Here is a 27,946-nt window from a genome sequence, read left to right on the forward strand (position 1 = left end):
AATAAATATTTATTAAAAATAAATATACTTTCAATTAAAATGCAAAAAATTTACTAAAAGTAATTTTAACGTAGAATTAGAAATTAAAATATGTATATGTGATTCACATGTATTTAATAGCATTTATAACATATTTCACATGATGAATGAATTGCTATCTATAACACAAAAACTATAATTACCTATTTAAAAAAAAGCACACAAGAAAACAGCACAACATTTTTTTCACAAACAATAAAAGCCGGAAGAGTTACTATAAAAATATCTTTAAACTATATTAATATTATCTAAGTCAGTGAAAAATTCATGGTCATAAACGGTTATAAACTTAAATAAATACATATTTAATTTTTTATTAAATAATCCAATAATTTTTTTGATCTACATTTTTTTTGTGTCTCACGTATTAAAAGATTTACGGTAAATAAAAATAATTAATATTATTCTGGTTTATGAGAAATTATTCAGCCCTGTTGGCAGAAGAAATACTGACTATGGATTTTTAGTGAATATATCAATTTTATTAATTAATCATATCAATTAATTAATTAAAAAAACTTATGAACATAGTTAACAACATAAGATACCTGTCTGTCTAGATGTTAATTTGTGATGTTTGGCCGTTTTTCCTATTTTATCACATATCAAACACATTATTATAATATCCAAATCTCATATTTAACTAGTTTTCTTTTTGTTAATATAATACATTAATAATTAATAACTGTTAATATAATACATTAACAATTATTAATTAATATATAAAACCAAGATTATATTATCATCTTTTTAGCTTAATTTCACAGCCACATCATCTTGCCTTTTTCCGCAGCATTTATGATAGTTTTTAGGTCTCGTATAGTAGGATTTTTAATAAAAAACTTATAATTTTCGTTAATAGTTTTTCTGTAAATTAAACAGTCCATAACTAAATCATTTATAACGTACAGAATGTACTAAATTTCAAACTGCAGGTACAATGCACATAATCAGAAATAGGCTTACGGAACTTCGCGTTCGCCGTGCCACCAAATAAAATCGAAGAGTATCGGGGCGGCGAGGCCCGAGCGGTCTCGCGCGCGGCCTATTCGTAAATTTAATTTAGGATAACTAGAAAAGTATTAGCAATAGAAGATTGTACCAAGTTTTAAAAACTTTTTCAATATTTTTACTTTATTTCATACGCAGATACTATGTAAAAATTCCTTCAAATAAAAAAGTTTCTCGCTTACCGAAAATCATGATACAATAAAGTCAATGTTTGAAGTTTAATCCATTTTCCAAAAGAAAACACACTCACTATGGAACTTTAATTACTTCAGCTATAACCGCCTATGTGTTCTCAATCGATTAAAAAAAAGAGTATGAGAATAAGTTGATTAGTTTAGGAGTTATCGCGTAGGAAAGGTAAAAAAACATGGTTATAAATTTTTGACAGATTTTTGACATTTTCCGAGATAAAAAATTTCTGACCCCCCCAAAAAGGTCGTAATTAGTCATTTCACATGCACAAAGCCCTAACTGATAATCCTGTATAGATATGATGTAGTTATACCTCCAAAAAATATTTTGACACATTTTCATATCGTTTTTACTCGACTACAAAGAATAAAGAAAAGAAACTATTTAATTAATTTATAGACATATAATTTAAGAAAGAGCGATTTTCACAAACCTAAGATTTGTCAGCATTCATGGGACACCGGGCACAGAGTAGATTTTGACAATGGTAAAATTATTATGTAAAAAGCCATGGCCTCTAAACGAAAAATAAAAGAGGCTTTTTTAATGCAGTCTAATAAAAACAATCGTATTGCTCTGTAGAGGTTAGCAATGTATGGCAATCCCTTCTTTGATTTTAATGAACACAAGTAAAAATTAAAAATAAATTAAAAAATAATCATACAGAAAGTTTGAGCGTTTTTAGTTTCTCCTCATTAAGTAATTGTTATCAGGTAATTGTTAATTTTGAAGTGTAACTTGATATAATGTCATTTTGACAGAAAGTCAACGGTTTTTATATATGGATCTGTTGAAAAAAAAACTAAAATGTTTTTGAATAGTTGTATTTCGATATTTTAAATATTTTTTATTTGTTCTTTGTGTTTTTTGCTTCCGACTTGAATTAACTTGAAGAGATATACTTCCCGAAACGTTAAGCATTTTTTTGTCCGTTAGGCAAATTTGTCTAATAGTAAATCACTGCTGACAAGCCGATTTTTTTACAGTGGCGAAATATAGTCTGTTCAACGACAAGATCCTTGACAGTGATAGATGTGTCTGTCATTTTATTTTCAAAGTAGTTTATTTTATTTTACAAAGAAATAAGTTGGTACAATTGGAACGCATAGCAGAAAATTAATATATTTAAAATTTGAGTGACAAGTAATTGCTTCAAAATATTGTGAAAAAAAATGTATAAAATTGAAAAAATCTAATTGAGTTATTTTATTAAAAACAATTACAGTATGTGTTAATACAAAACAAGCAAGGGTGTATTTTAAAAAACACCACATACAAAAAAGATATAAAAAATATTTTCTGCTTTCAAGCCGTGTTTCAAACAACTTACTGCATTTATTGTTACATTTATTGATATAATTATTCAATATGATTGTTATTTACCTATCGTGTGTTGCTATTTTACAGATACTCCAGTTTTTGGTATCATATACAAGATAGTATGCAAACTTTATTTGTGGCTAATACAACTCTTTGGCCATAATCTTTGGCAAACTGTCTCTGGGCACCGAATATTAACTGTAAACTATGGTCTGGGTCAACACTTAATTTCCCCTTTGAGTTTTTCTCCACTTAATTAAAAAAAACACGTAATACCACAGTCCAAAATGCAAAATAGTTATCATTTCTATTTGACATAATTTGACACAAAACTATAACCTATAATTTGGCATGAGTTTGACAACTCTCAAAAATTTTAAGTCGAGTTCATACGCATCGGCTGCGGCATCCGTTTGTCGTTCATCGTTCCGTTAAACCAATAATATTGAAATATGATCTGTCATTTTTGAAATAAACCAATAAATCTGGTTAAAAATAACAAGAGATGACGCATGACGGATTTATATATACACCCTTCCATGTTATATGTTTATAAATTATTTAAATTAAGTCAATTCTCTTTTTGTTGTTTTCAGCCGCAAAGGTAAACTCAAAGGAAGAAGTTTTAGTACGAAAAGTTAATGCCCTTAAAGAAGTATCCGGAAAATTGGAAAGCCTCTCGTCTTCACTTAATTCTGACATAAATGTTGAGAAAATCGAAATCCCCGAAATGAATGTCGATTTAGACGACAAGAAAACTGAAAAGAAAGGACTAGAAGACTGAATATATTTTAACTTGTTTTACATGTTTACTATTTTATATAAACTTCATAATAAAATCAAAAATATACTGCTGAATGTATTAAATTTTGGTATTATTTCACCAAAGATTACTTCAAATTGACCAGAGAAATAAATTTAAATCATAAACCCTGACATTTCTGTTTGACCATTTACTTGATACATTTGAATTTGATTTGAAATTTTGTGGATTTTCAGTCTTTAGTAAGCTTATTCTATGTCATTTACTATTTATTCTACAACTGGTAGTTGTTTAGAGGTAGTAAATCTAGAAGGAAATTTTTTTGTAGCAGAACTTAAATTAACAGTGACACTATTGTGATTTACCGAAAAAAACTGTAAAATAGTTAATTGTATAGCGTGCGGTAGAATGTAGAATGAGTAAAGGGGGTTATCTATTGTGCTCCCCTTCCTTGAGTCATCACACAATCTATAACCCATCATACCCCTGTTGTAGAGGGGACAGGGTATTTCCCATCCTCCTCTGACAACAGTTCTTCCTCCGAGGGTTGGAGTTTGGCGTTTCGCAGTTGGAGTGAGGTGGAGGCTGGAGGATCTATCTCTATTTTCTCCACCTCTTTAACTTGGTCTCTCCTTAGAGCTGATACCGGTGTTGTCCCGTATCTATAATAGAGGATATATATGTCCCTCTTTCTCTAATGCCTCCTTGGATTTGAGGTCAATTCCTATTGTGAGGACCTGACCATGACCCTCCTCCCTCGAGTTGATGACTCGCCAACTCGATGTCCTTACATTGAAGTTCTGACCTTGGATAAGGCTCAGCAGGTAGGTGGTGTCTTTTTCCTTGCTCCTCGGCAGAAAGACAGTTATGGACACCCATTTAGGGATGTTTTCTCCCTACACTGCAACCAGTTCCGGCCCTTGCCAATTTTTAAGCTTAGGTGCGATTTCCACCAACCAATTCGCCGATTTTTGAGATACACAATCTCTGAGGATCATGCCCACCCGAAAGTGTATCCCTGGAAAACGCAGCTGACCCACATTTTGTAGATCGTTGTGTTGCGATCCGATCGCTACTACTTCGTCCAGTATAGCCTCTTCTAGAGACGTTTGCTGGTCGGTGGTCAGAGCAACCTCTGGGAAATCCTTTGGCAGCACCGCCATTTTCACTTGTCCAGCAATAGCGGCAAAGCTGGTGATATGTCCCTGCTTGCCTCCCGGTGTTGGACGGCTTTCCATCCTGGCTCTTTTCTCTCCCTGCCGGAGAACAGGTGAGAGGTTCTTGCTCCCTCTCTTGCCCTGTTGCTCCCTCTGCTCCCTCCTCTTTTTGGAGGAGTGTTTTCGCTTTTGCTTTTTCCTAGCGTGCGGTAGATCTCGGTCAAAAATCGAGGGAAATAATGAAATAACTTTTCACTAGTAAGTGACTATTTATAATATACATACGTGTAGTAAACTGATAATTTATGAAATTCACTTAAAATTAACTAATTATATATTTTTTCTTACAGTTTTGCTTTTATTTATTACTTGTCAAAGATTAAATGTCAAAGAATTTAGATACGTCAGTTTGACTTACCTGCTTCAGTAGCGTATCAGTTGTTATCGGTGTTATAAAATAATTATAACTTATTTATTGAAATAAAATAAATTCTAACAGAAAAAAATGGTAATAATTTTATTTCACTACCCTCATAAAAATACAAAAAAGAAACTATCCTATCCAATATACGTATATTTAAACCTAATCTACAAAATATATAAAAATATAACATTATAGTATTGGTCCATCATCAATCAAACATGTAGTTTGGTTGAAATATGATTTTTTTAAGTCATGGATTTTTTTCTTCCTGGGCATTAATCTACTGGCAAGCATATTTATACAACATTTATTATTTTTTTAACAAATTTCACAGCCCCTAAACTGTTTATATAACATCAGAAAATATAGTTTTGCCTAAGAAATATATACCTAACGACTTTTATTTTAATAAAGTACTTTAACGTTTTTTTTAGATGAAATAAATTCAAATTAACCAAAATAAAATAAAAAAAATCTATTTTACGCCTAACAAATAAGCTAACGGTTGGTTTTTAGTTTCCATTTAAGGAACAAGTATGCCGCGATTCTCAAAACAAAGAATATAACTACCAAGGCCACAGCGTCCACTGTGTAGCTAGCGTCCACCATATCAAGTTCTTCTAGAGTAATTATGGGGGATTTGAAGTGACAATAGCTGATAAAACATTGAAGTTTGACCCTGTCAAAGCCATATGTAGCCAAAGCCGTTCCTTCAAACCCATATCTGATGTAAGAGAGGTATGTGATCCATCTGAGGTAGATAGGAATCGCGTCAAAGGAAACGAAGAAGCCAGAGAAGAGGAGGAATGGTACAGACATGACAGGGGCAAGAAATACGCCATTTTGGACGTTCATGGCAGCTCCGACCACTAAACCAACACTTTGGGCCACGAAAGATACCAAAAGACATGCCGAAAGGAACATACCGAAGCGGAAGAATTCTAGGGGTTGTGCTGTCATCAGGTAGACGATGGTAACGTAGATCACACAAAAGATTGTCTGTAATAAAATTAATTAATAGTACTACTGTAAAAAAAAATAAATAAAAAAAAGATAAGAAATAATAATTAAAAAGAACATTCTTTTTATACAAGACGATAAAATGGTATTTTATCCGAAAGCGAAAAGATTAATTTACGAGCGATGAAATCGCGAGTACCACTTTTTAATAATTTCGGGAGACGATAATGCAATTTTATCGTCGTGTATAAAACAATATTTTTTTCCATAGCGAGTTACGTTTTAAAAAATATTCAGAAATTATTATTTCAAGGAATTTATTACGAGTAGAAAAAATATTGAGCTGGGTTGGCATTGGTTTCTATGTAATTTGACAAATAAATAAAGCTGTCTCTTTAGTTGTCAGTTTTGAGTCAATATTTTTTAATTCTCTTTCGTATCGATGCTGATTGAATTGGAGCCAGAAATGGCTCAAAACGAAATAAGTAAATTACCAACAGATATTTAGGCTGAGGCGACAAACGCCATATCCAAACTACTTCCATTTAAATCCCGAATAACTTATGAAAAGGAATACAAAAATATTCAGAAATGGAAGCAATTAAAAAACGTACGAGAAGAAATCGTCCTATTGCTGCCAAAAGTCACTAACTAACATTTTTCCGAACAACCAAATTCAATCACTAACTATGTTTTTAAGCGGAGAATCGATTGCAAAAGTCATTAACTACGATTTCTGGCTATTTATGTTTTATTTTAATACTGAATAGTTACTAACTATAACATCTTTATGCAATGCAATTCATCTTTAGACGCTTTTTTCTCGGAAGTAATAAAATTAGTGACTTTTGTCAGCAATGGGACGAAATAAAGTTTTTAACCTATCCTCGCTGTTAAAGTGTTTTATTTAATTTACCTTTCCGGTTAAAGTACTATTTTGCTACTAGTTCAGTCATTGGGGATTTTTGCTTGGAAAAAAGTTTTGCAACTTTGCAGGTTTATCGGTTTTGGGGTCCCTAACTAAAATCCATAAAATGCACATTTCCAGATATGCCGCCGGCGCCGCCATCTTGCCAAGATGGCGCCCAAAATCGGTATTTTGTGAATATCTCGAAAACTATGCGTTTTTCGCGAAAATTTGAGGAAAGCAAAATTAAAGAGAATAAAATTTCCTATAAAAAAGGTTTTATGAAAATTTGCGCTAAAGTCAACCGTTTACGCACAAAATCCCTAGAAATTTAACAATTTTGCGTAAAATATGATATAGTCGATTTTCCGAATAATTAATTTTAATTATTGAAAATGTGTACTTGTTTCCATACCACCCAAGAGGTAAAGTACATGGCGCGTTTATTTTAACGTGGTCTCCCCGGAGGCCTACTCCACTAGATAAATTAAAAATTTTAACTTATCTGCCAAACAAGCCCGACGGATCTGGCTCATTGATGTCAAAGTCGATCGTATCTGCTGTGCTGGGCTCATCAAGGTGGTCTCTCAATACGTCCAACGTCCAACTCTTCATCTTCAGCCGCTAGAGGGATATCTACAGACAAGTCCAACTCCTCTTCATCGGATTCGTCGAGTGACACTTCAGTGACGTTGTCACAGGATTTCCCATTCCAGTACGCACAAATCATTGAACATTTTAATCCTGCTGTTCTGCATCCGCAGGCTTTACCATAGTTGTTGGTTTTGCATTTATAGGATAAAAATGTCAAAAGGGATTTTGGAACTGGATGTTTCAACGTTGTGACAGGAGTAATGCCTGTTTTTGTTTTCTTCCAACCCCATTCTTGGGCATCTTTAGTACAACCAGACCACTGCTGAACCTGGTGGTAAGTTCGCAATAAATGCTGTCCAACACGACAATTAGTTATTCATAAATTAATGAGCAAATTAATGATACGCCGCTGTTTCATGACAAAATTGAAGAAACTAAACTAAAACTAGTTTTAGTGAACCCTAATCGACATTTGATTTCGGAAAATCGACTATATGTATATCATACTTTATGCAAAACTGTAAAATTTCCAGGGATTTTGTGCCTAAACGGTCGACTTTAGCGAAAATTTTCACATAACCTTTTTTATAGGAAATTTATTCCTACTATTATTTTTATTCTCTTTAATTTTGCTCTCTTCAAATTTTTGCGAAAAACGCATAGTTTTCGAGATATTTACAAAATACCGATTTTGGGCGCCATCTTGGCAAGATGGCGGCGCCGGCGGCAAGTCTGGAAATGTGCATTTTATGGATTTTAGTTAGGGACCCCAAAACCTATAAACCTGCAAAGTTTCAAAACTTCCGGACTTTTTTCCAAGCAGGCCCCTTTTTTGATCCCCAATGACTGAACTATACTATTTTTGATAGATATAAGGCAATTTTAACAGTTGCTATGAAAAAAATAATTTTTTCTCTAACTTACCTGGAAAGGCATGTCCGATACTGTAATCGCCAAATAGTAACTTCTCAGCGAATACCACCTGTTAAAATGTTCTTTTAACAACACGGGCATCTCAAGCGGAAATGACAGAATAGTAATCGTCATTGAAGTGTACATCAGAAACAACATATTGAAAAACAGGAATCCCAAATTTGATAGCACTTTAGAACCATCGTTTCCGATTTGCCAGTAGAGAGCGCCAATGAGAAAACCAACCAAGATATGGGCAAAAAGCCTTAAGTACATCAGAGTCTGGAAGAAATAAAAATAAATTAGTTTGTACTGATTTTTGTTTAAAGATAACATACCCAATCTCTTCTGCTGAACAGGAGGGCCCTCTTTAGTATAATGAGGAACTGTTGCCATTCAGTGTTGCCGTATCTGGGCTGTTTTATGTCCAAGGAATTGCTGCCCAACAATGCTGACTCGGCGTTGGTTTTTTCAAGGTCATCCTTTACTGCTCCTGAAATACATTTGAAGATTTGAAGTAAATAATGTTCTAAGTGCCAAAAAATTGATTTTTCATGTTTTATTTGTAAAATGTTCTAAGTTCCATAACGAATAACATATATAAATCGCTAAGTGCCACGGCTATTAAAAACTGTATTAAAAAAAATCTCAACGGAAACACCGTCCGTTTCTTAATCCTTCCGCAAAATAAAACACTAAATCACCACAATACACCAAAACACTTTTACTTTTACACTGGACGCGCGTTTCGCTAACCATGTTAGCATCATCAGCAGATGATTAAAAACTGAAAACTAACAGCCTTGTTTATATATTCTTAAAGTTGCCCAACCGGCTAGACAAAATGTGCTGCCAACTGGAGGACAAATCGTGAACCTTTCGGGGCGGAGTCAAAAATATCGATTATTTTCGTTATTTTCCTCAGAGTAATGTAATAATATAGACCGGGTTTCTGCGAACTTTAATAGTGATCAGCTGATTAATAAATTTAAACGAAACTTTTATTTTATTGTAAATTGTGGATTATTTTTTGCCTGTTATTTTAAGAATTCTAAACCGTATTAACAAAGAAATTATTATTTCGATATGTTGGTACAGTATTTATAATTTATGATAATGTTAATTGCTGATAATTAATATTCAAAAAAAGTTACATATCTATTTTAATTTGATTTAATGCAGGTTTATTAAAGAATCATTTCATTCTTAGATTATTTTATTCTAAATTGATTGTTTAACGAATTTTACGATATTTTTTTTTGTTTTGGTTTCAAACCAAACCAAACCAAACCAAACATAAAACTTTTTACATTCTTGATTAAATGTTCAAAAAATTGCAACTTGCTTCAATATTATTTGACATTAAAATAAATATATTGTACTTAATACACCAACTAAATCTTTATTACACCAATTAAATCTTTATTAATGTAAAATATGGCCAGAGTTTTAAAATCAAGTTTGCTTTAACTTTGTATGTGTGAAGAATTATAAAAACTAAAAATTTCATTATTTTAACTCACACACAAATCCCGTTAAACCATAAAACTTTCTAAAAGCAGGATACATCTCTAACTGAAATAATTCAAGTACATTTTCATTAAAAAAATGTATCAGGAAAATAATTTAATTAATGCTAAATTTATTTTTTATTCTGTTTCATATTATGGTCTTCAGTATTTTCAATACACAGGGTGTTTTCTACGACGTTCTCTATGGGTTTCTCGAAAACTACTGCAGATAGAGAGTCGGTTAAATGGGGAAAGAATTGCAGTTTTGTGAGGTCATAAATATGCGCCTTTCAGATTTTTGAAAAAGTTCATGGATTACTAGATATTTCGAAAAAAAAACTTTGGCTAATTTAAACTTTGGCTAATTCTAAAATAACTTAAGTGTATGGGGTAGTGATATTATGAAATTTTAGTTTGCGTAATGTAAATCGTAACGAACCGTTTAATAATATATTCTGTGTTTTTATGTTATAAATCATAACAGAGTAAGAATACCATGACTAAGTGAAATTAGCCAAGAAAGAAAAGAATTGGCTATAACTATAACTCTGTATCTAACTGTAATTTTTCGATAAAAACATATATACCTATATCGCTGAAAAGCTTAAAAATGGTGATTTTTATGAAGTCATGGCCAACTATGGTCAAAAATTACAGGCTTTAGAAAAAATCAGAAAACACAAACTCATTAGGTATGTAATTATCTACAACTTGTATCTGAAAACTTTTTGTCTAAAATATATTATAATGGAATTAGGGACAAGTTTTAAAATAGCCAAAATTTATTTTTTTTTCGAAATATCTAGTAAGCGATAAACTTTTTCAAAAATCCGAAAGGCGCATATTTATGACCCCACAAAACTGCAATTCTTTCCCCATTAACCAACTCCCCAAACTCTCTATTTCCAGTAGTTTCCGAGATACCCATAGAGAACATCGTAGGAAACTCACCCTGTATAGTATTTTGAAACTAACTATTATTATTATTTGACTAGTTTAATTTGATTAATAAGACTAGATTAATTTAATTTCAAATAAATTTGATCAGATTTTTTTCAGAAAACCAAGATTATATGATAACGCACTTTTCAACGAAGTTGAAGGAAGATATAGTGTATCTATCACAATACTTAATAGAACTACTACAATTACAAGAAAAACAAAAAGAAGAAATACCCAAATACCCCTTCAGCTACTACTCAACTACAAAATAAACGAATATAATCTCTTAAAAACACTACACAACTACTTATTCTTGTATTCTACACTGAACAAATTATCAATTTGATTACTAATTTATCAAACAAAAAGAAAAAATAACAAAATTATCCCTTCACCTACTACTTAACTACAAAATAAACTATAAAAACACTACTAAACAATTTTTGGTAGACTACACTAACATGCTACACTAAACACTATAATTAAACTTAATAAATTAGTCTAATTTTACACTACAACTGCAAAGAAAAAAGAAATAAGAACATTTTCTAAAACTAGAAGAAACAGAACTTCCATACGTGCGACCAGGATAATAGGCCAAGGGGACAAAGAATATAAAATACTTTAAAATGTGCATTCAGAAAGAAAAAATACCTCGAAAATTATCTATAGAAACATTTTTATTTCTTATCAGTGAGAAACATCGGCCTCGTCGGCGTTGAAGAATTTGTCGGGTATTTACAATGGTCGAATTGTATAATTGCCAGCTTTTATAGCATATCTAGAAAAAATATCTGGTAGATTAGTAACCAATTGGCACAGTCCGAAAATTATCGATTTTTATTTTCTCTGTTTTTATTGGTAGCTTCAAAATTCAGAGTAACAAAAAAAATATTTCTGTAGGGAAACCGGTCCTGCCATCTAGTAGTCTTAGTCCATAAACGTCTTAGGTTGATCTACTTTAAAAATATACATACAAGGCTAACAGTGTCCAGTGTAAAAGTAAAAGTGTTTTGGTGTATTGTGGTGAGTTAGTGTTTTATTTTGCTGTGTAACACCAAAGGTTCCAACCCTCAACTGTAATTGTTGTTTCTTATAGAATTCTACATAAACTGCATTATTTTTGTGAGAATTTTATAAGGAACACAAACATGGAAAAAGAAATAGGGGTTGCCATTTAAAATTTTAGGGGTAGACGCCCTGGGGGCCAAAGGGTTGAAAGCAACACGACAACAAATGCCTCAACAATTGTCCCCCTTGATAAATGTAAATTGACGTAATTTTCATACTATCATCAGTAGAGGTAATATTAAATACTGTTCGTTTTCAAATTGTCACTCTGTATGCTTTATTGGTGGAAATATTCCATGAAAGATGCTAACACGGCAACGTGGAATGTTTTTTTAATTAGGGTCAATGTAAATTCTATTGGCATTTCTAATTTGTTCTATAGAGGGTACCACTTTTTAATTGTTCTCAAAAAGTTTATGCACAATTTCTTAGCAAATAAAATTCTCTTTTAATAAGTAAAAAGTAGGGTTAATTGACTAAATATTGAAAAAAAAAACGCAACGGAACCATTATATAAAATTAAAGTGAAGGAAGATCTAAACTGTGAGTGTGGCTCTGTTGAAGACCTAAATCATATCTTTTTAGAATGTCCTATAAATTTTTTGATTAATTTGGATTTATATCAAAAATTTATTGAAATTAATTTTCCTACCCCACTATCAATATTTACAGTTTTGTCTAAGCCAAGTGAAAAATTAATAGAAACTATCTATTTTTTTATATAGTCTTTATTTTAATCGTAGAAACTAAGAATTTAATAATATACAGGGTGTTCCGTTTAAAAAAATACAACTTTGATATTTTTTATTTATTTGGTACACCCTGTATCTTGGAAAAATATTTTTGAATTGTAGCTCTAATAGTCCTTCAACGAACTCAAAACTTACATTTTGTAAAAATCTAATCGTTTAGCTACAATACTCCGTGTCGTATGTGGTGAATAACCCTGTATTTTATGATAATAAAAAAAATGGGCAAACATTTCTTAGTCCAAAAATTTACAGATTTTTACCAACTTATTCATATTTTCACTAATAATAGTTTATTTCCCAAGATTTTTTTAACAGTTCTTAGTCTCTTTAAGCAACTCAGAAAGTTTGAAGTATTTGTTTAATCACATTTTAATAAAAAAAAACTATTTGTGAGTGGCTTTTCCGCTTTTTTTGGGATTTCCGGAATGATAATTTTGATGATAATAAAGTAAACTAATTTTTATAAAACTTTTTGCATTGTTTTGTTAATAAGATATATTACAAAGTTTACCCATTTAAATTAGTTGCGTTTACTAGTATTTAAATAAACATACATCTACAAATTAATGCATACATACAAGATGATTCCGTGTTCCGAAAAAGCTCTGTATCATGATTCCTATTTAAGATTTTCACTTGTTTATATATTCTTAAAGTTGTTTAAAATAGAAAGCCCAACTTTCTATTTTTTTTTGTTCCAGTTTCCGAATGCAGTCTGTTTGTTGATAATTTTAAAAAATGTCCATACCTATGTGGCGGATTCATCTCTCCAAAAAAATCCTTTGAACGTCAACGGTTTCTTGTAGACGTATCTGTTTTAAAAAAAAGTCAAGTGTTCTCGAATAGTTGAATTTAAATATTTTAAATAGTTTTTTCCTTTATTCTTTGTATTTTTTGGCTTCCGACGACGGAAAGAGATAAACTTTCCGAAACGTTAAGCATTTTTTTCTTTGTTAGGAAAATTTGTATAACTGTAAACATAACTTCTGACAAGCAGTGTCCGTTTAGGTTTAACGCAGAAGTGTTTACAAAAAATAACTATTTTATTTTGTAGATTTTCTTGCAGTGCAGTGGCGAAATACCCATAAAGGATTTTTTGGAGAAATAACATTTTACAGTCACAGGTTACCTTCATAGAAGTTATTTATATTAAAATTTACCCATTATACATTTAATCAGATAAGAATCAGTGGCCTTGATATGGTTTAGAGCCAGTCAACATCTTGGTCACTCTCAAATTAAGCTGGCGGTTGCCTTGTAGCAGAGCCATCATAAAACAAGAAGAAGAAACGCAACGGAGAATTTTTTCGTCAAGTTTAAAGTGTTATATTTTTTTACTTTTAGCCCTATTTTCATAATATTGTTACGGATTCCGTGGGTCCACTAATTTAAACTCACGATAAAATACTTAACGAATTTATTTCTTTCTCACTCTGTACACACAATTTATACTAATTATAAAACACAATTTATGCAACTACTATTACTCTAACTCTGGCACCTTCGCCAATTAATTCACAATTTCCAAACGCGGTATATTCAAACTTCAAACTGTCCAACTGCCAAGCGCGGGCTTTATATACTCTCTGGCGAGTGTTTCTGGAACGTTCTAAAGAATTCTGTAATATTCTTTTATTTTCTGGCGAATTCGCCAGGTTCCTCAATGCACGTTGCGGTTATGTAGGCAACCAGTAATACAGTTTAGCCACATACACCTTGACCAAGAACGGTAAACTAATAGGATTGCTCATCCTCATAAGACGTACGTTCGCCTCTTCCCGCGCTTCAGCTGACAGTTGTGACGTGATTGTAGTCCTTGTCAAAGCCTTCGTGGCCTTGTCATGATGGTGTGTATTATTAGTTGCCTATGGTAAACTTATAAAAATAACAGCTGAGAAATTTTGAGTTAATTATTTTGTCAATTTTAAATGTGAAAAAGGTGTCTTTAAAGTTTTTTAGAGCTATAGAGTGTATAAATACGTTCATTTTGTGTTGTGGATTGTGACAAAGTGCATACTAAGTGCCCACGATTTTGTTTATTAATTATTTTAAAGCAAAATATGGAAGTACTCTAAAAAGAATGCTTGCAAAAGGTGATGCTGGGATCTGCTGTTCTTAAAAATGCATTATCCGAGTATTTAATACGATTTATACAGTTAATTTTCTATACTGCATACATATAAGGTGTTTAAATAAATAAATTAAATAATGAACTTTTTGCATTCGGTAACCAATAATGCACGTGTGTGTATTATTGGTTGCCGGATAAAGACTAATAACCATGACAAGGGCTACAATGACGTCACAAAGCGAGTAGTTTTCGCATGCACCTGGCCGACACTTTTGGCTGAATGAGCAGTCCTATTAGGTTAACTGTTCTTGCACCTTGACAATATACTTACGTGGATAAATCAACGCCCATAAAGTGTAATATTAAAAAATATGTCTCCAACATCACGACATGCCAATTTCAAACCTTCTTTATTGCACTTATGAAACGTTCAATAGGTTTGTCTTTTCCGAGAACCCTACTTTGCGCATGCGCAGTAAAAGTTGTACGTATTTCCAAAATAATCGCAATTTTATACGGTTTAGAATGTACAAATAATACATTGTTATGGAAACCAACTTTTCATTGTCATCATATTGTCATAATTTTATTTGCATTGTGTAACGATGCTTGTTTTTGCGTTTTTTATTTTGAAAATTGAATTAATTACTCTTTTATCGACCGCTTTTATATAGCCAAGGATGCAAGTGTGTTCAGTGAGAAATTAATTTTAAGTCTCTGTAATTATCTTTCTATTTTTTTTGTTGGACTTTTTAAATACTCGTAAAATGACTAGAAAGTGTTTGGTGTAAGGAAGTTCTAATATAAAGGTCCCCGAATTATCTTTTCATAGGCAAGTAAAGTATTCTGTTGTTCTTTTAATTATATTAAACCCCATGGATACTTTCTGGTTAGATTTCCTAAGAATATTGATATTTGTACGGAGTGGCTAAATGTACTTTATATATAATTTAATTTTTGTGACAGTAAACATTCAATTTATTGTTCAAATATTATATTTTACAAATTAAATTTTTAAAATTAATGTTCAAATTTGGCGCGTGGACGATAGGTCCTCGACAAGGATGATACAGTAGAAACATCGCCTGTTCAACAAAAAAAGAATTATATATGATCTAGGGTTCTAAGGTAAATTTATGTCGAATCAATTTGAAATTATTCCCTTTACAATAATTTAAATAAAAACAGGATAATGGTAATAGAAAGAAAACAGTGTCGTACCTTTGGCGATATCATTGCTAGTTACATTTTCCTGCAAACTCGGCGTTGTAGAATACATTATATATAATTATTCCTCGGACTTTTGGTTTGTATTTGAAAAAAAAAACATTGATTTTAAAATACAAACCAAAAATACGAGGAATAGTTATGTTTTCCATGTATAACACATATTTATTAATCCATAGTATCTAACTAGCGTGATGTCATAAATCCCGCTCCGAGGCTGTTCTATTAGAGACGGCATTGGTCTGATATTTAGAAATGTCAAAAGCTGATGACATTTTACTTTTGACAATTATGACATTTCGTGTAGATTTTTGGTAAAAGAGAAAGAACTATCACTTGTTTTATTATTTTCCTTTTCTATTTCACGAAAGTAAAAAGAGTTACCTATCTGATTCGTTCAGGCACTCAATTTAAAGAATATCAGTAACTTTTTTGACAGAGGGATTTTATATTTGCCGTGTTGGTAAGAAATAATGGTCAAAATTCAAAGTTATTCATTTTATAGACTATATATATGATATAGGGTTCTAAGGTAAATTTATGTCGAATCAATTTGAAATTATTCCCTTTACAATAATTTAAATAAAAACAGGATAATGGTAATAGAAAGAAAACAGTGTCGTACCTTTGGCGATATCATTGACTACATTTTCCGGCAAACTCGGCGTTGTAGTTGCATTATATACAGGGTCGGACTTCCAACCAGCGGGATTCATAACTGGAATAATATTTTTAATGTCATGGGCAAATTTGCTCGCATTATTGAGGCCATCGTTTACGTTGAACTTTGGCAATGGTACTCCTTCTCTAACGTCTAACTTGCCGTTCTCTATGGCGTTGACCAGAGTCCTGCTATGGTCGCCATATTCACCACAGGCGATCTAATCATAATAAATTAAATGCAAAAACGAATTTAAAAAATAGTCACTATTATATTTGAAGTGCTTACTGCAAAATTATTCCGTTTTTAAAATAAGCCACTGTAATTATGCAGCAGCATGTAAATCAGCTAGTTTTTATATATTTCTGTTAACTATATTTATGTAAGTTTTATCAAAAATATTGTGATTTAATTACTAGTTTATAGACAAAATTATTTTTAATAAACTGTAAAATTTATATATTTTTGTTTTATTAAAGTTACTCTGATACACCTACTAATGTATCAGAGTAACTTCACAAATGAATCCTTTGGATACAAATATAAATACAGGGTGTTTCAGGAATAAGTCCAAGTATTTTAAGGGGTGGTAGATCTCGATAAAAGAAACATATTTTCTCTCTATTGTATTTCAAATAAGTCCAAAATAACGGAGTTATTTTACTTTGAAAATTTCCAAAAAAAAATGATCTTTTGCTCAAATTTTGAGAACCACTGGATCTTTTCTGGATTTTCTTTTTTGTAAATTTAATCTACTACCTATGTTGCCATATTATCAAGAAATTATGTTTTTTAACTAAAAACTAAAAAAAATCCAATATTTTTTTGAGAAATTCCGAATTTTTTTCGCGAAAAAAAAATACATAGGCGTGTTTCTGGGGTTGAACAATACTACCAGTTAAAATACTTGCACTTATTTCTAGAACACCTTGTATAAAAAACATTTATAGTCCAAGAAAAATGAAAAATTTTGAAAGATTTTTTAAATTCACTCCCGAGTAGGGGTGAAATAAATAAATAAAATTATTTTTTCGAATATTCGGAGAAACGGTAAGAACTAGAAAAAAAAGTTCAAATAACAGTTGTGGAGCGTCAAAATTTATATAGAAATGAACTTTATACTTTTTTTTCTCAGATCAAAATTACCCGAGATAGGGTTGCTAGAAGCTAGGGGATGATAGCAGAAATTTAAAAAAAATTATAAGTAGCTGAAAAATTCATATTTTTAAAATTCACCCCTAGATGGGGTGAAAAAAAATAAATGTTTTTTTTTCAAATTTCAGAGAAACGGTAAGGACTTAATAAAAATTGTCCCCTACTTCTAGACACCCTATCAGTACTGCTTTGAGCAAAAAAAGTATAGAGACTATTAATATGTAAAATTGAATGCTCTACAATTCTTATTTGATTTTTTTCTAGTCTTTACAGTTTCTCCAAAACTTAAAAAAATACCTTTTCTATTTATTTCACCCCATCTTAAGGGTGAATTAAAAAAAATATTTTTTTTTAATTTATTTCACCCCATCTCGGGGGTGAATTTAAAAAAAAATCTTTCACAAATCGTTTTTAGATCTTTCAAAGTAACTTATACAGGGTGCTACAAATTCGAGGTACGAGTATTGGTATCTCGGAAACCGTAAGAGATACGAAGATGATTAAATTGGGGCAAAGTTGCGCCTTGGGATGTTCACCAAGATGCCATCAAAAAAGTTTTGAAAATTTCAAGGATTGCTGAGTTATTTTGGGAAAAATGGATTTTTTTTAAAACCAATTTTATTTTTTCCTGTCGTTACTTTTTAGAAAATCAAAAAACTAATTGCACATTCTCATAGCCACTTTATTAGGGCTAACTGATGGCATTTTTAGATTTTTAAATTATCTGATAATTTGTGGGATACAGAGGCCAACTTGATTTTTTTAAATACGGACCTGCATTTTTTATTTCAGATTTTGAAAGAACTCGATCTCCTGAGTACAATGATATGCCACACTTAATATTTTTTTGTTTCGGATTTTTGAACACAATTTAATTAAACTAATTTCAAGTCCGGCTCTGTTTTTTTTTTTAAATATTTAATCTATTCATTGTTACAATATTGATAAGCTTTCAAACTTAACAATGACATGGGGTAAAACATTGAATACGGAAAATCAAATGCAATACAATAATATAAAATTATTGGACATTATACTTGACGTCATTTTTAAAAGTGATATCAATACATTTCAACATTTACAGTAAAGAGCACAGAATGCATTCGGAAGTATAAGACGAAGATATGTTTAAAGAGCTATAAATAAAATTGAACGAAAAATACATTTTTGTGCATTAGGAACGGGGATAACCCTTTCGAACATGTAGAGCATTGGAAACTAGTTTGTAGAAGTTGATTTATTTATTATAACTACGATTAATATTATGCATATTATTAGATCGTACACGGAGATTTCAAATTCACAATAAAAAAAGTTAAAAATAATATTTTCAAATTGCTGACCTGGATATTATTTATTTGAATCTTTCAATTGGCTTGATTTTCCTTATTCAATGTTAATTAGCGCTGATCCATATTGTTGAGATAAATATAATCAGATTAAATAATTTAAAAAGCCAGAGTCGGACTTGAAATTATTTTAAATAATAATTAAATAGTTTTGTTATTGTTAAAGTACCTAAAACAAAAAAAAGTATCAAGTGTGGCATATCATTGTACTCAGGAGACCGAGTTCTTTCAAAACTTGGAATAAAAAATGCAGGTCCGTATTTAAAAAAATTAAGTTGGCCTCTGTATCTCACAAATTATCAGCTAATTTGAAAATATAAAAATACTATCAGATAGCCCTAATAAAGTAGCCATGAGAATGTGCAATTAGTTTTTTTGATTTTCTAAAAAGTAACGCCAGGAAAAAATAAAATTGATTTTCAAAAAACTCAGCAATCCTTGAAATTTTTAAAACTTTTTTGATGACATCTTGGTGAACATCCTTAAAGCGTAACTTTGCCCCAATTTAGCCATCTTCGTATCTCTTACGGTTTCCGAGATACCAATGCTCGTACCTCAAATTTGTAGCACCCTGTATATCAAAAATTCAAGTTTTTACTTCGTATTGGAAGGTCAATTTCTTGGACTATTAGAGCAGAAAAGTAGTCTTGACTAAGGATACGGAGGGGCGCTTTGACTCAACATTTTACTATTCAGCTTCCTATCTATCTTAATAGATGGTTATTTTATTTTATCTATGGTAAGCACTTACCTCAATAATGTACGAAGCTGGGTTATGGTATGAGGGACACTGAAGCCCTAAATTAGCAAGAAACTCTACCAATCTCTTCGTCGAACCTTGATAAACGCACTGGCCATCGGAAAGAGTGTATAATTGGTCGAACATCTCAAACAACCTCGCAGAAGGTTGATGGATGGTACAAATAATGGTTCTGCCACCTTTAAACGAACAAAAAATAAATCAAAATGTCGTTTTCGATAAAAATAGTAATATATTACCGCTAGCTAAAGTTTTTAACAGAGATATACACTGAAAACAAGATGAGGAATCTAAGCCACTTGTGGGTTCATCAAAGAACATTACTGGTGGATTACTGACAAGTTCCAGGGCTATAGAGAGACGTTTCTTTTGGCCACCTGACAGACCACTGGTCATAGTTTTTCTGTGGTCTAGTAAACCCAACGTATCCAATATTTCCGATATCTAAACAAGAAAAGAATAATGCAATACCAGTTTATCAGTTAGAGATTTTAATATACAGGGTGAGTCTTAAATAAGTGCAAATATTTTTAGGGGTAGTATATTTCGACCCCAGAAACACGATTATTTTAATTCTGTTTTGGAATTTGTAATTTTTTGAATTTTTTTTGGAAAATTTTTTAGTTTTTTGTTAAAAAATATAATTTGTTGATAATATGGCAACATAGGTAGTAGATTAAATTTACAAAAAAGAAAATCCAGAAAAGTCCATTTTTCCACACTTTGAAAATTTTTTTTTGGTAGTTTTTTAAAGTAAAATATCTCAGTTATTTTAGATTTATTTAAAAAACGGTAAAGAGAAAATATGTTACTTTTATCGAGATCTACCAGCCCTTAAAATATTTGCACTTATTTAAGACTCACCCTGTATATGTCTGCTAGAAAAACTAGTGTTCTCTGTAGTTATATTTTCTGTTGTTATAGTTTTTTCTTTATTTTTTTTTGTTTATTTTTGTATTATGAGAGGAGATATACCCCCTAAAACGTTAAGGCTTTTTTGCTGGTTAGGCCAGTTTGTTTTAAGAGTAAAGGTTTAAGTTTTTTTTAAAGGAATAAACCCGTAATAAAGGTATAAACATTGTTTAAAAAAATATGATAGCAATTACTTAATAAGATAAAACCAAAAAACCCCAAACTTTCTGTATGATTACTTTTTAATTTTTACGTATGTTATGTTCTTTAAAATCAAAGAAGCGATTGCCATACATTACTAACATCTACAGATGCATAAGCAATAAATTTATTTTTATTAGATTGTATTAAAAAAGCCTCTTTTATTTTACTTTTAGAGGCTATCGCTTCTTTCGTTATAATTTTGGCGTTATTAAAATTTATTCTGTGCCCTGTGTCCCATGAATGTTATGTTAATTAATGAATGTTATGACAAATATTAGATTTGTGAAAATCTCCCTTTCTTAAATAATCTAATAATATTTATTTTTTTTATTCTGATAATGCTTAGAACCAGCAAAATACACTTAAAATCAGCAAATTATCGTTCGAATCAGCAATGTACTGTAATAATACTTTCTGTCATATTTTTTTGTCATATTTTCTAGCCTTGAACATTGTTATTTCTAGAAAGAAAAATGATAGAAAGCCTATGTTTTCAGATCAGCCGAAAAACAGCGTATTTTAATGCCAAATTAGTTATTTTTAAAGATATCTTACGATTTCTTCTCGTTCGTGACTGGGTTTTTCTCCAATTTTCAATTTGGCAGCTACATTCATGGCTTCGTCCACCGTCAGATTGCTGTGCAGCTGATTGTCTTGCATGATGTACGCTGAGAGCTTCCTGAACTGACTCAGATCTCTGTCACTGCCGTTCATGAGGATTTGGCCTTTTGTTCCATCAGTTCTGAAAGAAGAGATAAATAAAATTACTTAAGAAACTAGTTAGGTAGAGTTGAACATAAAATTACTTAACTAAAAACTATTTCATATTTCGGTGTGAATATATTTCAATGTTGGTACATCTCATATAATACTTTATTTGTTTATTTATTAACAAACTGTTGTAATTTTATTATAGCTTGTAAATTACTAAATGCAAGTTAAAAATTAAACAATGCCTAGAAGTTTACCACTTTTGGTAAAAATAAGTGGAATTGAGTTTGTGCTACACATTGGTAGGAGTTTTTTGAACTTTGAATTCAAAAGTTGATGTCTCAAAATCCATTAGAAATAATTAATTGATTGTGTTTTTTATATTTCTTAATGTTTCTGCTATATTTTCTTCGCAGACAGTATGTGAAAATTTTTACAAACAAAAAATGTCATGCACTGCAAGTTGATGAACGCGTTTTTTAAATAAAAAAAGAAGCCTATCAATTTTTTCTCATTTAAACATCTTGTCTAGGATTCGAACAAAGAAAAAAAAATAGTATATTGTGCAACTAGTGTGAACTAATGAGCGCATTCGCTTCGCTCGTGCGCTCAACTTCGCTCTCGTGGGCAATCGACAACTTCGCACGAGAATACTATTTTTTATTACGTTGCTTTTTAGTATGTGTCTTTTGTTATATTTCATCATGTAAACAAAAGAAACTTTCAAAATCTCGTGACAAGAAAAACAACTTTTGGAACACCCCATAGATGAATGCAAAAGATGACATTCGACACTTCAAATTTTTAAATCGAATTTTAGAGTAGAAAATGAAGGAATTATAACGTTGCTTCTCTTCATAATGGTGGTTATAATATAATAAAAGAGACATATTCAAAAGCAACGTAATAAAATAAACAAAAAATATTTAAATGTCAACCTCACTTCTTTAATATTGACACTTCGAGACTGGCTTTTTGCTTGTCAATGTGCGTGTGCCAATGAAAATTTGGGTGCGAGAAGTTTACTTGTCGCACTCAAATCGACATTAAATTTGCTCAAAACTAGTGTGGTAATTGTGAAGTGGGCAATTAGCGTCTTTTCGACTCCAAAAGAATGCGAAAAGATACTAGTTTCCCCGCATGAGTAATAAAAAGAAAGTTTCAATATCTAAAGTAGTTCTTGAGTTATCGCGTGATATGTGTTAAAAAGTTGACTTTCAAATTACCGCGATTATTGACGTTTTGTCATTATAAAAAAAATAGACACCATAACGATATTCTTATAACTCGATTTCAGATTCCCAGAAATAGATCTAATGATTTTATCTAGTTATCCTTCCGAAAAAAACATTTAGAAAAAGGGGTCTTTCAACCAGCCTGTACCTCCGATAAATGTGGCAACGCCGTGACAGCACACCGACGCATTTTTCTCACTCCGACTTAATAAGATCTCTACGCGATTCACTTCCACATACGTAAATACCGATCCAATAGCAAGACTTGCCAGTGACGTATACAATTATAACTATTAATAATCATATACTATCTGCGTTACTATACGTTCTTAATAAATCAGCGGTAACGTACCATTTTTCTGTTTACATCTGTTTTGTACAGTAAGGTTTGTTTATCAATATTATTTGTTTAAGGTTTTTAGATAAAAAAAAACGGTAATAAAATAATAAAACTGAATTAAAATGGAAGAATGTCTAACAAAATTGTCGTTTTGTCAACACTGAAAAAAATATAAGTAAATTTTAGCAACTTTAATGAGCGGAAATTAGCTTTGCCTGTTTGCAAATGAAATATAAACAATAAATATACAATTTTATAAAAAAATCCATGTTTTTAGGGTTCCGTACACAAAGGGTAAAAACGGGAACCCTATTACTAAGACTTTGCTATCCGTCTGTCCGTCCGTCTGTTACAAAGCTCTATCTTATGAAGCGTTATAGCTAGACAGTTGAAATTTTTACAGATAATAGGGAGTTTTTGTTGCTTTAAAAAAATTCAACGGTACGGTTAACGGATACGTAACCATAACCGCTATTTTGACAGATAAAAAAACAGTTTTCGGACTTTCGGTTCATCGGTTCGGAGCCGACATACGATACGATAACCGAAAACTGACAGCTGACTGAGAGCACAGCCCGTAGCGTAGTGTTTTGATTTTTGGTTTTTGTATTGTTGTTTGATTTGAAAGTGCCTTATATGACTTTATTGGGTATCGCTATATAGGATGGACAATTTAATTTTATTGGACTCTAGTAATGAATCGGATTTGGAGGATGCTATATGTTGTTGGAGGGATTTGAAAACAACATCGAATATCGAGCAGAGTTTAACCTAGAAATATTATCTGACCAAGAGTGCAAAGCTAAGCACTAAGAATTCCCAACGAGTTTAACACAGATAAAATAAGTAATCAAAACATAAACAAAATAGAACGAGGTTAGGTTAGATCTAGGTTAGGTCAATGTTGTGTTCTACTGCGCTAGTGCGCATGCGTACCGCTATGTTAACGGCTTTGGCTATCGTCCGTAAAATATCGGCAGTTAGCGGTTACGATATACGATAATCGAAATTGAAATGTCAAAGTTGTCAATTAGCGTTAACCGGAATTGCAATTTGTAAGCAACGAAAACTCCCTAATGTATCTATGTTGCCGCTATAAGAACAAATGCTAAAAACAGAATTAAATAAATGTTTATAAATAAAAAAGTACTTTCACTAAACATTATGTTTTAAGTAAGAATTTTACATAGAATCTTTCAAGTCCTCGGTGGCCGCGTGGTTAAAGCGTTAGGACTTTACGCTGCTATGACGTTGGAGCCGTAGTAAGGCAGGTTCGAATCCTAGTCAAGGCGAGTTTTTTTTAATCGTTTTTTTTTAATTTTTACATATTTTTACATATATATTTTTACTTCTTACATATATATTATTGATTAATACAATTTTTAGTAATGTGTTTCTTCATTTTTTTTAAATTACTTATACCACAGCTTAAACATACGTGCATTCAAAATTTCAGCTAAATCGGAAAAAAGTTTATAATAATATAGTGTGTAATGTTGTATAGATAATGAATGGTACAGAACACTTCGTGCGCGAGTCCGACTCGTACTTGACCAATTTTTTCTGTTTTTCAACAGAAAAAATATAGAAAATATGCAAATTAGACAAGTGTGTTCTCTTTTTAAATACTTAAAAGTGAACTTTAAAGAACGGAAAATATATACAATAGTTTGTTCTATTATTTTAAAGTATTTACTATTTGATACAATGTTATCGACACTAGAAAACATAAGTAGAATGCCTGTAATATTTTAAGCCCAACCTTTGAACGCTTGTTATCTTGTAAATAATTAATAATTAATATTACAGATAAATATTTCAATAAATGACAAACAGTTCAAGATAAAACAAAAAAATATATATATGACGCGGTATCAAAGGGTATCGAGTCCATCACCCACGTTTTCAAGCTACTAAAGTGACTCATCATCTTTGTCCTGTTTGTTGCATCTGAACTTTGAAGTATGGAAATTTATTTCTTAGAAATATATGCGCTTTGTTATAAAATGTGTTTAATATAAATTATATAAATATTTAGGTATTTTATGGATATACTAGCGTGTACCAGCGACTTCGTTCGCGTCGAATTAATCATTTGTAATGGTGGTGATAAAGCAAAGCAAGAATTTCCATTAACATACAAACTGGTTAAAATTTTCTTACATTTATGTCAGCATGAGAAAAAACAATATGGCGATATTATTATAATAACTTGGTAATATTTGAGGGGTAGTTTCATCTCATTGGAACTTGACTTTCGAAAAATCCGTTTGCCAAAAATAAGCTTTTTCCATCAAGCAGAATCGTGGTTAAGAAATTACCCAACTTTTTGGAACACCCTGTATGATTTTTTAACAAATTTCAAAATATGTAAAAAAATCAAATAAATTATGCTTGTCCAAGCGTTTTCCCGAAAGACTAACCGTTTTTTAAATAACAAAGATTGTAATATTTGAGGGGCATTTTCACCCTCTTGGAATTTGAGATTCGAGAAACCCCTCCTTATCGAATCTCTACACCTCACAGTCAATCCGTCTGCCAAAAATCAGCTTTAAACGTCAAAGAAGTTTAAGCAGAATCGTGATTACTCAATGGTCATATTTTATGAAACATCCTGTAAAAATTTATAAAAAATCTTAAAATATGAAAAACAACAAAATAAAATATACCTGTTTAAGAGTTTTTCCGAAAAACTCACCGGTTTTTAAATAAAAATATTTTAATATTTGAGGGATAGTTTCACCCCCTTAGAATTCGAGTTTCGAAAAATCCCTTCCTATCGAACCTCTACACCCTAAAGTCAATCTGTTTTCCAAAAATCAGCTTTCTACGTCAAGCGCTTTAAGCAGGATCGTGATTAATCAAAGTATACATTTTTAAAAAATCTTAAAATATGTGAAAAAACAAAATAAAATATACGTGTTTAAGCGTTTTTTTCGAAAACTTGACCGTTTTTTAAATAAAAAATATTGTAATATTTGAGGGGTGGTTTCACCCCCTTGGAACTGGAATTTCGAAAAATCCCTTCTTATCGAACCTCTACACCCTAGAATCAACCTGTATGCCAAAAATGAGCTTCTTACGTTGAGTGGTTTGAGCAGGATCGTGATTAATCAGTATGTCAGTCACTTAAGGATTTTATATAGGTATAGTATATATAAGGATTTTATGTATAGTATAGATTAACCAATTTTAATTTAGTTTAAACTTAATTTGATTTTATGTTATCATGGAATTTTTGGTTTACTATAACTTGTAAGTAGTTTCTTCGGATTCAGCATCCAAAAAAATGATTGATTGCCTCTAATTATTGTGTCTTCCAAAGTGTACACACAAAAGTTGGACACTTTTAAACTAACGCCCTTTTCTATAGGAGATAGACGAAAACTAATATCGGCGTCTGGAGCTCAATTTTCATCAAAAACATGATGGTAAAAACCGCACATCTAAATGAGAATTTTTAACAAATCGCTGTAACTATTTTGTCATGGAAAACTTTTGGTTTTTATGAAAACATTTCCAAAGCACCTTTTTATGTAGAATTTAATGGTTTAAGTATATTTTTAATATTATACTTGCCACCGGTCCCTGGTTAACAATTCAGTTTATTTTCGAAATTGGCTGCAAAAAAATTCTGGTAATTTCAGCGTTGTCTTGCTGAAAAAATATGTTTTCTGCTATAAAAAAGTGGCGAACTTTTAAAAATTCTATATTTCGAAGGAGACTTGAACAAACTATCAAGTTTTCTATATTTTTGAAAAGGTAATTTTAAGTTCTTTTTCAGTGAATTAAAAATATACAGTATGTCCCAAATAAAAAAATCAATTTTTCTGTTGATAACACTTCATAAGTTTTCGTCTATCTTCTATAGAAAAGGGTATTTCCCGAGGTATTTCCCTTTAAAAGTGTCCAATTTGGCCCACCCTACTTCAAACGTGATACAGCAGCGTGGGTAACATTTATTGGCCGGTTAATTTGTCATAAAATATGAATTAAAAATTCGTATAAATGTATGTCCTAAAATGCTTAGTTTCTGAGATACAGGGTGTAGAAGTTTCATTTTTATTTCGATTTTTTCCAAATAATTTATGAAGTAAAGTCAATATTTGAATGAAAATTGGTGTCTAGGAGTTTTTTAACATGAGAAATTTGATTCTGATGCCAATGTGACTCCTACTTGTAGGGGGCGTCACCTACATATTTTTTTACTGGCTTAAAGACTAATAACATTTCGTCCGTACCTGTATAAAATGACTGAGTAAAAAATATACATTTACGATGTCCTTTACGCAAAAGAGGTCTCTTGGTAAGAGTCACTACGAGTTCATATTTGCAATCGAAATTATCAATCCCTGTCATCATTGACATAACTTTTTTGTTATTAGACTGAAATCATAAATTTGAAATGTTTTTGTGCCAAAAGTTCAACAGAAACTGTTTTATCATCATTTATTCGCAGAAAAAATTATGATTACCTAATTTTAAAAAATTAAAATTTCCCAAATTTATTTTCAAATAAATTTGAGTCAATATTCATCATTTTTTCTTTTTTTTTTCAGTCAAATAACTACTCTACTCTCAGCGTGTTTATTTTTGGTCAATAATGACATGTATTAACTGTTTCCATTCCAATTATCTTAAGAACGGTTGCTCGTAGCGATCTTTACCAAGAGACATTCTTTACGTAAAAAGTCACGGAAATGTATATTTTTCCACTCAGCAGTTTTATACACGTACGGACGAAAAATTATTACTCTTCAAAACAT

General features: G+C 31.2%; 2 protein-coding genes across 3 annotated transcripts in view; one reads left to right on the forward strand and one right to left on the reverse strand.

Moving 5' to 3' along the window:
* The window catches only part of LOC115891003, a 19,712-nt gene extending 16,280 nt beyond the window's left edge, over window positions 1-3,432 (forward strand). The window contains exon 7 of one of the 2 annotated variants that reach the window (XM_030911387.1): window positions 3,379-3,432. Coding sequence is in view for 1 of the 2 variants with exons in the window: in XM_030911388.1 (XP_030767248.1) it covers window positions 3,159-3,346 (188 nt within the window). In the remaining variant the exon portion in view is untranslated. Of the gene's footprint in view, window positions 1-3,158 lie in introns of both variants that reach the window. The other variant, XM_030911388.1, reaches the window with a different exon arrangement.
* A 1,553-nt stretch (window positions 3,433-4,985) lies between these two features.
* Window positions 4,986-27,946, reverse strand: part of LOC115891014 (ATP-binding cassette sub-family G member 1) — a 97,611-nt gene continuing 74,650 nt past the window's right edge. The window contains exons 4-10 of the mRNA XM_030911403.1: window positions 21,450-21,636; window positions 20,018-20,222; window positions 19,770-19,957; window positions 16,479-16,734; window positions 8,618-8,772; window positions 8,292-8,561; window positions 4,986-5,905 (exon numbers count right to left, since the gene is read on the reverse strand). Coding sequence (XP_030767263.1) covers window positions 5,405-5,905; window positions 8,292-8,561; window positions 8,618-8,772; window positions 16,479-16,734; window positions 19,770-19,957; window positions 20,018-20,222; window positions 21,450-21,636 — 1,762 coding nt within the window. The 3' untranslated portion in view covers window positions 4,986-5,404. The remainder of the gene's footprint in view (window positions 5,906-8,291; window positions 8,562-8,617; window positions 8,773-16,478; window positions 16,735-19,769; window positions 19,958-20,017; window positions 20,223-21,449; window positions 21,637-27,946) is intronic.

This window comes from Sitophilus oryzae, unplaced genomic scaffold, assembly GCF_002938485.1.
Source record: "Sitophilus oryzae breed Bouriz unplaced genomic scaffold, Soryzae_2.0 scaffold_942_pilon_pilon, whole genome shotgun sequence".
In the NCBI taxonomy this organism is placed as follows: domain Eukaryota; kingdom Metazoa; phylum Arthropoda; class Insecta; order Coleoptera; family Curculionidae; genus Sitophilus; species Sitophilus oryzae.